The sequence below is a fragment of the Mustela putorius genome, unplaced genomic scaffold (genome assembly GCF_011764305.1).
Source record: "Mustela putorius furo isolate JIRA1106 unplaced genomic scaffold, ASM1176430v1.1 tig00003834_pilon_pilon_pilon, whole genome shotgun sequence".
NCBI lineage: Eukaryota > Metazoa > Chordata > Mammalia > Carnivora > Mustelidae > Mustela > Mustela putorius.
The window spans coordinates 126,176,924-126,191,436 of record NW_025421987.1 but is presented as its reverse complement, the minus strand read 5'-3'; the positions used below and the strand labels follow the sequence as shown (position 1 = coordinate 126,191,436).

Genomic DNA, 14,513 nt, shown 5'->3' with positions numbered 1-14,513 from the left:
CATTGAGTTAGGAACCAACTAAAAAGGACACTAGTATATGGTACCTAGAGATCAAGAGCTTGAAGTCAGTCCTGATCCAAATCTTGACTCCACCAATAGCTAGCTATAGAATCTTGGGTAAATCACTATTAACTCCCTGAATCTCGAGTTTCTTAGTAGACACTTTAAGATTTGCTGTGGGTTTTTGTTTTTAACTTTTTAAATAGTTTTAGGTTAAGGTATCTTAGTGGATACCTTAAGATTTGCTGTGGAGGGCGCCTGGGTGGCTCAGTGGGTTGAGCCGCTGCCTTCAGCTGGGGTCATGATCTCAGGGTCCTGGGATCAAGTCCCGCATTGGGCTCTCTGCTTGGCAGGGAGCCTGCTTCCTCCTCTCTCTCTTTGTGCCTGCCTCTCTGCCTACTTGTAATCTCTGTCAAATAAATAAATAAATAAAATCTTTAAAAAAAAAAAAAAGATATGCTGTGGATTTTTGTTTTTAATTTTTTAAGAAGTTTTAATTCCAGTTAGTTAACATAGTTTTATATTTAGTTTCATGTGTACAATATAGTGATTCAACACTTCTATACATCACCCCGTGCTCGTTGCAAGTACTCTCCTTAATCTCTAGCACCTATTTACCCATCCCCCCACCCCATACCTCTTCTTTGGTAACCATCAGTTTGTCCTCTGTAATTCAAGAGTCTTGATTCTTGATTTCTCTCTTATTTTTTCTCTTTGCTTTTTTTTCTTAAATTCCAGATGAGTGAAATGATATGGTCTTGTCCTCCTCTTACTTCACTTAGCATTATACTTTCTAGCTCTCTCCATCCATGTTGCTGCAAATGTCAAGAGTTCGTTCTTTTTTATGGCTGAGTAATATTCCACTATACACATGCACCGCATCTTTGTCCATTCATCAATCAATGGACACTTGGGTTGCTTCCCTATCTTGCCTATTATAAATAATGCTGCCATAAACATAGGGGTGCATGTATACCTTTGAATTAGTGTTCTTGTATTTCAGGGGTAAATATCCAGGCGTGTGATTGTTGGATTATAGGGTAGTTCTATTTTTAACTTCTTTTTTAAAATTTATTTTAGAGAGGAGGGGGAGGAGTAGAGGGGGAAGAATCTCAAGCAGATCCCACCAGCTCAGCATGGAGCCAAATGCGGGGCTCACTCTTACAACCCTGAATCTGTAACCTCAGCCGGAAAAAAAAGCCAGGCGTTTGACTGAGCCACCCAGGCACCCTGTATTTTTAACTTTTTGAGAAACCTCCATACTTTTCCACAGTGGCTGAACTGGTTTTCATTCCAACCAACAATGCAAGACGTTTCCCCTTTCTCCACATCCTTGCCAACATCAGTTGTTTCTTGTGTTGTTGATTTTAGCCATCCTGACAGGTGTGAGGTGGTATCTCATTGAAGTTTTTATTTGCATTTCCCTGATAAGTGATATTGGGCATCTTTTCATGGATCTGTTGGCCATCTGGATGTCTTCTTTGGAGACATGTCTGTTCAAGTCTTCTGCCCATTTTCTCATTGGATTATTTGAGTTTTGGATGTTGAGTCCCGTAAGTTCTTTATGTATTTTGGATACTAGCCCTTTACCGGATATGTCATCTGCAAATATCTTCTCCCATTCTGTAGGCTGCCTTTTTGTTTAGCTGATTATTCCCTTCGCTGTGCAGAAAGTTTTTATTTTGATGTAGTCCCAATAGTTTATTTTTTCCTTTTGTTTTCCCTACCTCAGGAGACAAATCTAGGAAGAAATTACTGTCTGTGCTCTCTTCTAGGATTTTTATGGTTTTAGGTCTCACATTTAGGTCTTTAACTCATCTGAATGGATTTCTGTATATGATGTAAGAAGGTGGTCCAGCTTCATTCTTTTGCAGGTTGCTCTCTAATTTTCACAGAGCTTTTTGCCGAAGAGACGTCCCCCCTGCTTTGTTCAAGATTACTTGGCCATGTAATGGTGGGCTTATTTTGGGATTTTCTATTCTATGGCACTGATCTATGTGCCTACTTTTGTATTAATACCATACTGTTTTGATTATTACTGCTCTGTAATATAACTGGGAAGTCTGGAATTGGGATGTCTCCAGCTTTGCCTTTCTTTTTAAAGATTGTTTCAAGTGTTAAGAATCTTCTGTGGTTCCATACAAATTTTAGGACTGTTTGTTCTAGTTCTGTGAAAAATGCTGTTGGTGTTTTGATAGAGACCCCATTAAACATGTAGATTGCTTTAGGTAGTATAGGCATTTTAACAGTATTTGCTCATCTAATCTCTGAGCATAGAACGCTTTTCCATTTCTTTGTGTCATCTTCAATTTCTTTCACCGGTGTCATAATAGTTTTCAGAATATAGGTTTTTCACCTCTCTGGTTAGGTTTACTCCTAGGTATCTTATTTTTAGTGCAACTACAAACGGGATTGCTTTCTTCGTTTCTCTACTATTTCATTATTCATTTATAGAAATGCAACAGATTTCTGTACACTGATACTGTATTCTCCAACTTTACTGAGATTATTTACCAGTTCTAGCAGTTTTTTGGTGAAGTTTTTCAGTTTGTTTAAGATTTTATCTATTTATTTGAGAGATTGACAGTGACAGAGAGCATGATGGGGGGAAGGTCAGAGGGAGAAGCAGACTCCCTGCAGAGCTGGGAGCCGGGATTCAGGACTTGTTCCCAGGACTCTGGGACCATGACCTAAGCTGAAGGCAGCCGCCCAACTAACTGAGCCTTTTTCAGGTTTTCTATAGACAGTATCGTGTCATCTGCAAATTGTCAAAGTTTTACTTCTTCTTTGCCAATTTGGATTCCTTTTATTCTTTTTGTTGTCTGCTATGGCTAGGACTTCTAATACTATGTTGAACAACAGTGGTGAGTTCTCTTATTGGTATGATCACATTGATTGATTTGCAAAAACTGAACTACCCTTGCAACCCAGGAATAAATCCCACCTGATCATATGAATAATTTGTTTAATGTACTGTTGTATTTGGTTTGCTAGTACTTTGTTGGGAATTTTTGGTCTGTGTTCATCAGGGATTCTGGCCTGTAGTTCTCTTCTTTAGTGGTATCTTTGTTTGGTTTTGAATCTGGAAATTTTCCTTCCTCTTGTATTTTTTTTGGAATAGGTTGAGAAGACTATGTATGTACTCGTCTTTTTAAAATAATTAATTAATTAGTTAATTAATTAATTTGATAGAGAGCACAAGTAGGTCGAGAGCCAGGCAGAGAGAGAGGGAAAGTAGGCTCCCCACTGAGCAGAGGGCCCGATGTGGGGCTCGATCCTAGGACCCTGGGATCATGACCCAAGCCGAAGGCAGAGGCTTTAAATGAGCCACTCAGGTGCCTCTGTATCAACTCGTCTTTAAAATGAAGCCATCTCAGGGGTGCCTGGGTGTCTCAGGCAGTTAAGTGTCTGCCTTCAGCTCAGGTCATAACCCCAGGGTCCTGGGATTGAGTCCTGTATCAGGCTTCCCGCTGAGCAGGGAGTCTACTTCTCTGTCTCCCTCTGCTGATCCCCCTGCTTGTGTGGTCCCTCTCAAAGAAAAAAGTAAAATTTTAAAATAAATTTTTTAAAAAGTAATAATAATTAAAAAAATAAATGAAGCCATCTTGTCCTAGCTTTGGTTTGGACTTTTTTGATTACCATTTCTTTCTTTGCTGGTTATGGGTCTGTTCACGTTTTCTCCTTATTCCTATTTCAGTTTTGATAGTTTATAGGTTTCTAGGAATTTATCCATTTCTTCCAGGTTGTTGGCCTGTAGTTTTTCATAATATTCTCTCCAACTTGTTTGCATTTCTGTGCTGCTGTGGCTGTTATTTTTCCTCCCTCATTTAAGATTTTGTGTCCTTTCTTTTTTCTTGATAAGTCTGGTTAGAGGTTTATCAATTTTATTTTTCCCCCCTCAAAGAAATAGCTTCTGGTTTCATTGATCTATCATTTTGGTTTCTGTATCATTTATATCTGCTCTAATCTTTATATTTCCTTTGTTCTGCTCTTTTTAGGATTTGTTGCTTTTTCTTTTTCTAGCTCCTTTAGGTGTTAAATTTAGGTTGTTTATTAGAGACTTTTCTTGCTTCATTGGATAGGCCTGTATTGCTATTTACCTCCCTCTTAGGACTCTTTGCTGCATCCCAAAGGTCTTAAACCTTTATGTTCTCATTTTCATTTGTTTCCATTTATCTTTTTATTTCTTATTTGATTTCCTGGAGGACCATTCATTATTTAGTAGCATGTTATTTAACCTCCATGTATTTTTGGTCTTTCCATATTTTTTCTTGTGGTTGATTACCAGTTTCATAAGGTTGTGGTCAGAAAAGATACATGGTTATGACTTCAATCTTATTCTATTTGTTGAGGCCTGTTCTGTGGGCTAATAATATGTGATCTATTCTGGAGAATGTTCCATGTGTACTTGAAAAGAACGTGTATTTTGCTGTTTTAGGATGGAAATGTTCTCAATATACCTGTTAAATCCATCTGTTCCAGTGTGTCATTCAAAGCCATTGTTTCCTTGTTGCTTTTCTGTTTAGATGATGTAAGTGGTGTGTCCCCTACTATTACTGTATCATTACTGTATCATTACTAATTAGTTCCTTTGTGATTATTATTATTAACTGTTTTATTATATATTTGGGTGCATAAGTAATTACAATTGTTATATCTTCTTGTTGGATCATCCCCTTTAAGATATATAGTATCCTTCTTTGTCTCTTGTTACACTCTTGTTTTAAAGTCTACTTTGTCTGATATTAAGTACTGTTACTCCAGCTTTCTTTTGACAACCATTTGCAGGATACATGCTTCTCCATCCCCTCACTTTCAATATGCAGGTGTATTTAAGTATAAAATGAGTCTTTTGGGGGCGCCTAGGTGGCTCAGTGGGTTAAGCCACTGCCTTCGGCTCAGGTCATGATCTCAGGGTCCTGGGATCGAGTTCCGCATCGGGCTCTCTGCTCAGCAGGGAGCCTGCTTCCTTCTCTCTCTCTGTGCCTGCCTCTCCATCTACTATCAAATAAATAAATAAAATCTTTTAAATAAATAAATAAATAAAATAAAATGAGTCTTTTGGAGGCAGCATATAGACGGGTTTTTTTTAATCCATTCTGATACCCTATGACTTTTGACTGGAGCATTTAGTCCATTTACATTTAAAGTAATTATAGTTATGTATTTATTACCATTTTATTACTAGTTTTGTGGTTATATATGATTTTCTCTGATCCTTTATTGTCTTTCTCTTTCATATTTTTGCTGATTTTCCTTAGTGATATATTTAGATTTATTTTGCATATTTATTAGTAGTTTTTGATATATGGTTATCATTAGGTTTATATATAGCCTCTTCTGCATATAGTAATCTATATTCGGTTGATAGTTGTTTTAAGTTTGAATACATTCTTTTCTCCTCTTCTTCCTGTTTTAGGAATATGTTGTATTTTATATCCTTTCTTTTCTTGAGTTGCTCGACTGATTTTTTTTTTTTTACAGAAATACTCATTTTTCCAGCATTTCTGTTTCCTACCTTACACGGTCACCTTTGGTCTCTCTTTTCTATTCAAAGGGTCCCCTTTAAAATTTCTTGCAGAGCTGGTTTAGTGATCATGAACTCCTTTAGTTTTAGTTTTATCTGTCTGGGAAACTGTTTCTCTCTCCTTCTATTTCTAATGACAGCCTTGCTTGATAGAGTATTTTTGGCCTCAGATTTTTCCCATTCAGCACTTTGAATATATCATGCTACTCCCTTCTGGCTTGCCAAGTTTCTGTTGAAGAGTTTTCTGTTAGCCTTATGGGTTTTCCCCTTTAAGTGTCATCTTTTCTTCTTCTTTTTTTTTTTTTTTTAAGATTTTATTTATTTGAGATAGTGAGAGAGAACATGAGACAGGAGGAGGCCAGAGGGAGAAGCAGACTCCCCACATAGTTGGGAGCCTGCTGCAGGATTCAATCCCAGGACTTTAGGATCATGACCTGAGCTGAAGGCAGTTGCTTAACCAACTGAGCCACCCAGGTGCCCAAGTTCTTTTACCTTGCTGCTTTTAAGATTTCTTTTTACCACTTTATTTTGCAATTTTAATTGCAATGTTTTGGTGTGGGTCTGCTTTTGTTGATTTTTTTAAAGGTGTTTTTTTTTTTTTTTTTTGGACACAGAAAGAGATCACAAGTAGACAGAGAGGCAAGCAGAGAGGGAGGGGGAAGCCGGCTCCCCACCAAGCAGAGAGCCCTATACGGGCCTCAATCCCAGGACCCTAAGATTGTGACCTGAGCTGAAGGCAGAGGCTTTCACCCACTAAGCCACCCAGGCACCCCTGCTTTTGTTAATTTTTTTTAAAAAAAGATTTATTTATTTTAGAGAGAGGAGAGCAAGCAGGCGGGGGGAGGGGCACAGGGAAAAGAGAGAGAGAATCTCAAGCAGACTGCACACTGAGTACAGAAAGAGATGCAGGGCTTGATCTCATGACCCTGAGATCATAACCTGAGCCAAAACCAAGGGTCAGACACTTAACTGACCGCCACCCACGGGCCCCTGCTTTTGTTGATTTCGATGGAGTTTTCAGTGCTTCCTGGAGCTGGACATGTTTCCTTCCCCAGATAACGAAATTTTTAGCTATTATTTCTTCAAATAAATTTTCTGCCCCCTCTTCTCTTCTTCTGAGACTCCTATAATACAAATATTACTACATTTGATGGAGTCCCTGAGTTCCTTCAGTCTATTCTCATTTTGCATAATTCTTTTCTCTCTCTTTTGTTCAGCTTGAACACTTTCCATTTTTCCGTCTTCCAGGTCACTAATTCCTTCCTCTGTTTCTTCCATCCCACTGCTCATTCCATTAGGCATGTTTCTCATTTCATTTCTTGAGCCCTTCATCTCTGCTCCGTTATTCCTTATCACTGCATTAAGCATCTCCCTCACATCTTCCACTCTTCTCAAGTCCAGTAAGTATCCTTAGGATCACTGCTTTAAATTCTCTATCAGGCAAGTTACTTGTACTATTTTGCTTAGATCTCTGGCTGTGCCTTGTCCTGTTCTTTCATTTGGGATAAATTTCTGTCTCCTCATTGTGTCTGTCTCTGAGAGTGAAGAAAACAACATCTTCTCATTTAGTGATGTTATGCAGAGGAGGTCCTAAAGTCCCTGTGGTGCACATCCCCTGTTCCCCAGAACCCCTCACTTCAAGAGAGTATCCTATGTGTGTTGCTTAGGTCCTGCTGTCATGTCTGAATCACTTTTCCTTCCAGTGTGGACATTGGCACTGATTCCCTGCCTGCTGAGGGTTGTGCTCTCTGTGGTGTTCATGGGACGCAGGCAGAACTGCTCTGAGAGGACGTACCCACTGGGGAACTTGGGAGCGAAGTGGTGGTGTTAAAAAAATGTGTGTTGGGACTCTAGTCCTATGCTGGATCTCTTGAAGTGCCACTGTGGCTGGAAAGCTGTGTGGCTAGGGTCATGAGGCTGGGCAAAATGTGCAATGGTGTCTGGGTGCTACGCAAGGAGATAGGTGTGCACCCAGTGACTGGGCAGGGCATGCACACAGCTTTAATAAAATTTGCCCTGAATGCTGGGCAGAGGCTACAAATGTTTGTGCAGCCCTGCCTTCCAAAGGTGGCTCTATATTTATGTTGGGGAATGGAGGTGGAAAATGGCGCCTGGCAGTTCCCTCATTTTCAGAGAAGTCCACCAACATGCTCCAAAATCAGTATGAACAGATCTGTCTCCCACTGGTCCCCCAACACTGTGTAAACAGCTATTTATTTTTTTAAGATTTTATTTATTTATTTGACAGAGAGAGATCACAAGTAGATGGAGAGGCAGGCAGAGAGAGAGAGATATAGGGAAGCAGGCTCCCTGCTGAACAGAGAACCCGATGCGGGACTCGATCCCAGGATCCTGAGATCATGACCTGAGCCGAAGGCAGCGGCTTAACCCGCTGAGCCACCCAGGCGCCCCTAAACTGCTATTTTTATGTTGCCTCTCTGCCTCAGGCTGCCCTTTAAGGGTAGCAACCCTGCCATCCCTCACCCTCCAGGCTCGCTCAGTACTGAGTCAGCTGGCCTCCAAAGCTCCAGGTTCCAATTCCCACTTATTATACAGACTCATGGAATTCAGCCCCTCTCGTTCTTAAAGCCAAATGTTTGGGGATTAGTGTTCCCGTGGGAGCTCACCGGTACAACAGCTCATTTCTCTGCCCTCCCCATGCACACAGCTCTCTCCCTCCTGTGGGCAGCCTCCCTCCACCTTTCTGACCTTCCTCACTTGTCAGATGCAACTTCTTCTCTGTATTAGCCGCGAAGTTCGTTCTGCCCATCTCTGGATCCCTCTCTATTTATTGACTTGGATGTGGAGGATACCTGTTTGTACCTGTGAGATGGGGTGAGCTCACGTTCCTCCTGCTCTGCCATCTTCCCAAGCTCCAGAAATCACAATCTTAATTCTAACGACACACTTTCTCATACTGTTTGAATTTTCTTACCTCTATCTATGTATGTCATTTTTATAAGTATCAACCTGGATTGACTACAGTCCATTTTGTTTTCTTCATTGTATTATTTAGCAATACCTCTGTTCTCCATAAGATAGCAGTTCTCAAAAAAAAAAAGTTTTAAGTGCACAGATATATGGGATTATTGATGGAATACTATCCAGCTGCGAAAATGTATGTAAATTATGTTATATATTAAACAAATAGAACAATTATAAAGCAGTACATAGCTTAACTATAAACATAAATTAATAGTTTACAGACATAAGAACAATGGAAATTAAATGTAAGAAATGGTTTTCTTTTGATCATACCTATTTTCCACATATCAATGCCAATTAAAAATAAAAAGAAATAAGCAAGGGGAGCCTGGGTGGCTCAGTTGGTTAGGCCACTGCCTTCAGCTCAGGTCATGATCCTGGAGTCCCAGGATCGAGTCCCGCATGGGGCTCCTAGCTCTGCAGGGAGTCTACTTCTCCCTTGGACCTTCTCCCCTCCCTCTCATCCCTCTCTCTCAAATAAATAAATAAAGTCTTTAAAAAAAAAAAAAAGAGAGAGAGAGAGAGAAATAAGCAAAAGAAGTAAAACCGTCCTAACTTGCAGGCATTTAGAAAAATCCAGAGCTACCGGGCTCTTAACCCCCAGTCAATTAAGCATCTACCTGCCTTTGGCTCAGGTCATGATCTCAGGATCCTGGTATCCAGCCCTGTGTTGGGCTCCCTGCTCAGCAGGGAGTCTCCTTCTCCCTCTGCACTCCCTCATTCTCTCTCAAATAAATAAAGTTTAAAAAAAAAAAAAAAGAACCAGGAGCTGCTTTTTCCCATGCATTCTATCTTACTCAAAAGTGCCTGAGCTCTCTCAGGGCCTCCCTTTACAAAGCTGCAGGGAGAAATCATTCACATTGCTGGTATGTTTGACAAAGGTAGAAGGAAGTTCTGGAGTAGTAAATAAACTGAAATCTTTCCAAGCATCTGCAAATATAGCAATATTACTTTTCTATCAGTCTTTTCTTTCTTTCCTTTTTTTTTTTTTTAAATTTTATTTATTTATTTGACAGACAGAGATCACAAGTAGGCAGAGAAGCAGGCAGGGAGAGAAGGAAGCAGGGTCCCTGCTGAGCAGAGAGCCGGATGCAGGGCTTGATCCCAGGACCCTGAGATCATGACCTGAGCCGAAGAGAGAGGCTTAACCCACTGAGCCACCCAGACGTCCCTCTATCTTTTCATACGGTACATGGGCACACGAGAATTCCACAACCCTTTTTAAAAGAAGCAGAAATTTTCACAACACCAATGTTGTGTAAGAGTAGAAAGAGCTTTCTAATTTAGGAAACAAGATGGCCAAGTTCATGCCTGGGTTCTAAACTAGCTATGTGACCTTGGGGCAGGTAACTTGTTCACAGAGTTTTAGATAACTCACCTGAAACAGGGCTCATTCCCATCAATTTTTATCGTTACAATTTTTAGTATATGTGCTGCCAAAGCTTTCAATGGCTCTGGAATCCAATGAGGATCAGATACTGGCATTTGAGAGTTTAAAAAAAAAAAAAAGAGATCTGGGTTTTCAAAGGCCAGGGGAGCCACTCCATGGATGTTATCACCCGCTTTTCAGTATAAGCAACTCTGCATTTTTGTGTTTGATAATTCACTATGTGATCAGGGGAGGTCCTAATGGTCTCCTGGCCTTTACTTTCATTCTGGAAGCTGTTGAAACACTTCAGTTCCACAGAAAGACCTCCTTTACATTAAATCCCTATACCACTGAATATCCACATGAGGAAGAGTCCAGTACAGAAAATACCAGAAATCGCAAATGTACATTTTGAAACACCGTATCCGGGCTCCCCAGGCCTCCCCACCCAGGTAACCTCACCAATGGTGGTCTCACAAAACTTCTCTGAAGCCACCTCACTGGCAATGTTGGCTCCCATGAGCACACTGACGTCAATGCCCATCTTCTCCCGGATGATGTCGGAAATGAGCTTCAGCCCCTCAGGACCCTCGTCTATGCCCTGTAAGGATGTCGACAAGTTTGAGGAAAACAAACCAAATGAATACTCATGACATGGTTGCTCTGTTACTAATGCAGATACAGGCACCCATGGGGATACACAACTTGAAAAACAGCTCTTCCAAGGTAACATACATACCGTGTCTGCCTAACAACAAAAGGGGGAAGAAAATGGACATGTGACCACCCAGAACACAGCCTGTACCACTGAAGTCTCGTGTGTTCCTCCCCTAGTCCATACTCCTTCTCACCACTGGTCCCCACCCCGACCAGAGTGAACCACTACCCAAGGCTGTATGCACTGTTCCCTTCTCTTCTTGACCAAGTTTTGCCACATAAGGCTATATTCCTAATAATCTGTTACACCATATTGCCTGTTTCTCAAAGTCTGTAAGTGCAACTGTACGGTTCACCCATGAGGTACCACTTGGTGCTCCACTATCATTTTAGAGACTCATCTATATGGCTGCATGAACGTTCTGGTGTGTTCCTATTTACCACCACGTAGTATACCAAAATAAAGTCCACTATTTATTTATCCATTGTATTTATAACTGATATGTGAGTTGTTCAAGTCTGCTTCCATAAATATTCATCTGTGAACTGCTTTAGAGAACAAAATCTCTCCACAGGGTTCTTAACCTTTTTTATGATGTGGCCTTCACCTCTGGCAGTCTGGTGAAGTTTTATGGACTCACTCTCAGAATTTCATATGCATAAAGCAAAATGCATGAGATGACCCAGGAAGCCAATTATACTGAAGCACAGTTATCAAAACGTTTTAAAAAAAGGAAATCACACAAATCTATGACAAGTCATAAATGCACTGTTTTATTAATGCAATTAGAAAAAGAGGATTTGGCAGGTTTACCAATGACCACAGTTTCAAGGTCATGATCAGCGTAAATGCTACCTTGAGATACCTGGAGGCGTTATAAAGTGGAAGGAAAACACCTGCGATTTCTGTCAACAACAGAGCCATGGGTCCTGCTAATGTTATAGTTATTGCAAGTCTGGCCTGTGGCTGGCATCTGAAAATGCTCATTTCAGTTAGAAGTTAAAACGAACAAAAATATAATTTTTCTCCCCCACATATAAGCCAGGAACTTCCTGAATTCTGTCTAGGGACGTGTGGGGGTAGCCTATGAACTTCTGGTTAAAAACTCCCTTTCGATCCATGTACCCAGAGTGGAAACGAACGAGGATGCATTTCCCGGAACCACAAACCACCGGTGATTCCCAGGACGCAGGCTGAGACCCGTGTCCTGGACAGGTTCTTTCTGGCAGCAAGGCTCACCCGGAGAAGCCCATCCTCACATCACTGCCAAGGCTAAAACCCTCTGTGATAGAAAGCAGCTCTCACCTGAAGTTGAGCTCAGGGAAGCTCCGGGGATGTGTCATCGATCACCTTCTAGGAATCTTTCAAAAAAAAAAAAAACAAAAAACCCAGAAAACAAAAAAGTGCCATAGCCTCCCTTTCAGCTCCTACTTCCAACAAACGGGAGTCAGAGGAAATACAATTTCCCTGTAACTGAAGTCCAACAATGCTTTTTCTGCCTGAGGTCAGGGGGCCAGTTACCTTGATGAGGGTGATGCCCAGCGCTTCCTTGGGTACTCTCCCGGTGATCTCGTCACAGATTCTGTGAATGAACTGGTGGGGAATGACAAACACTAGGAGGTCTGCGTCCTGTACTGCCTCGCTGAGGTTTGGGACAGCAACCTACGAGACAAGAAAAAGGAAACGGTTACTCGTATGCCCACATATGCCTCTCTGGATGATTTCAATCACTGACCATTTATAGATGCCTACTGTGTGCAGAGCACTGGGCAGTGGACAGGAAAGGCAAGTGTGCCGTGTGCTCAGCCTTCCCCTTCAGGACACATCTGAAGCTAAGAGAGTCCTGTCTGTTGCTTCCCAGCTAGGAAAGTGACTTAGCTTCTCCATGCCTCAGTTTCCCTACTTGGGAAAAGGAATCGTAATACTGTGTGGGTTGTTCTGTGCTGCTCTCCCAAACCCCCAATCCACTTTCTGCCCTTCTCCTCCCTGCTGTGTTCCCCGGGGAGCTGCCTTCCTGGACTGTTTTCCCTAGGGGCCCTTGCTCTCTAAAGCCTGCCAGTTGGGACTCAGCCGAAGTGGGACACTGCTAGGAGATCCAGGGTGGGAGGGGAGACAGGTCAGGGTATTTATCACCCTCCAGGGGTCATTCTGGCCCAGGCTCACAGGGGTGCTGGCTCGGCTTCGTTTCACGGTTATAACCTCCTGACAGGCAGCCTTTCTTCCAGGCCTCTCAGCTCTGGTCAGGCTGCTTTGGTGACACAGGTCTGTCCCCTTGCCCTTTCGGGGAGGTTAAGATTTCCTGCCGTCGCTAAACTCTGGGCACTCCAGGAAGTCCTTCTGGCTCCCACCACTCTGCCCACACCTCTGTCAACAGCCGCACGCTAAACTCTGCTGGGTAATGCCCTGGGAGAGTGCGCTCATGAAAGTGATACCGATTGTGTTTTGCACCTGGTATGCACTTAATACGTCGGTGCTGATGGCGGTTTCTTTCCTTCAGATAAATATGAAAGTGGGTTTTAGAATTTAGCATGGGCAGAGAAATGCACACACATCTGCAGGCAGAGGTGAGGGGGGCATGTGGTCTCTCACAGAGACTGTTTATTGTTGTCCAATGTCCAGAGTTCTCCCCTTCCTCCTTAGCACAAGAGGCCCCAGTGTAAAGCTCATAAACTCCTGGAAGGAAGGCTAGTTAGTTCCTCAGCCCCCCTTGCAGCTAAGTGCCCCAAGTGATTAAGTTCTGACCAGCAGGGTGTCCATGGAAGTGCTGTGTGTGACTCCCGGGAAATGCCCTCTGAGGCCTTTCCTCTTCCTTTTGCCAGAGAAAACTGAACGCCTGGAGTTCAGACAGTCATCTTGGACTATGAGGAGGAACCAAATGCCGAGATGACAGAAGAGTAGGATAAAAAGAGTCCCTGACACCATTAACACATCACTTATACCATGAACGTCTTTTACAGGAGAGAAGCAAAAGCAAACGTTTACGTCACTGCTATGACAGATTTTCTGTCATATATACCTGAACCGAACTCTAACTGAACTCCTTTGAAAGCCTTCCTGGTTCCCCAAATGAAGGGACTGGAGAAGATTCTTTCCTGAGGAGGCGCTGCTATGTGCCACAGGAACATCATTCAGGATGGCTAAGCCTCCTAGGAAAGCTAGTTTGGGCATTTGATGGTGTTGGGTCCCCTGTGTTGGATCCCCCAATAACGGGTCCATGATTAAAGGAGCGAGACTGATACAAAGTGAAGGTCAAGCAAAGCTTTATTTTGCACCAAGCATCAAGAATCAAACCAACCGGTCGGGGCCTCGCCTCTTACAGAGAGCATGACCCCTCCCTGCCTCACAGACTAACTTTTATAGAGCAAAGGCCATGGGGTTGGTCCTGGCCACACCCAGGTGGCCGATGAGACTGAAACACACAGAGAAAGCTGCACAGTCATGCTAGGTCACACATAGGTGACCAACTGAATTACAATTTACCCTATAGTAGACATTTGAACTAGCCTATCACCTTGGTCAGAATTGGCACCCAAAAGGCGGGGCCCATACTCCTTGGTAGCTAGGGAGACAGTATGCGGCTCTACTGATTGGATGCCTCCACCTGACCCGACTCATCCCTGCATTACGGCTGTGATCTCCACCTGACTTGACCCACCCGTGTATTTGGGCTTTGCTACCTGGGACTGGTTTCCCGGACTTGCTTTTAAGTAAGTTCCCCTGGTGGGGAGGGGATAGGGTCAATTTACGTTTTACTGCATAAACAGCAAAATGGCTGTTCAATCCGGTGGGGCCGCTCTGGCTGAATACGCCCTTACAATGGAGACTGCCCACTCCTCACCAAAATTCCTTCTTGCCTTCTTCTATAATCACAGAGCTGAAGGCCTGTCACTGGTCACCTGCTAGGGACCGCATTTCCTAGCAGCTCCTGCAGTGACACGGGCCATGGACCAAGTTCTCATCAACACAGTGTGAGG

At 42.6% G+C, this 14,513-nt stretch overlaps 1 protein-coding gene across 1 annotated transcript in view; it reads right to left on the bottom strand.

Annotated features, from left to right (window-relative positions):
* The window catches only part of GPD1L (glycerol-3-phosphate dehydrogenase 1 like), a 62,173-nt gene that overhangs the window by 24,701 nt on the left and 22,959 nt on the right, over positions 1-14,513 (bottom strand). Inside the window, exons 3-4 of the mRNA XM_004754303.2 lie at positions 12,061-12,201; positions 10,344-10,482 (exon numbers count right to left, since the gene is read on the bottom strand). Coding sequence (XP_004754360.1) covers positions 10,344-10,482; positions 12,061-12,201 — 280 coding nt within the window. The remainder of the gene's footprint in view (positions 1-10,343; positions 10,483-12,060; positions 12,202-14,513) is intronic.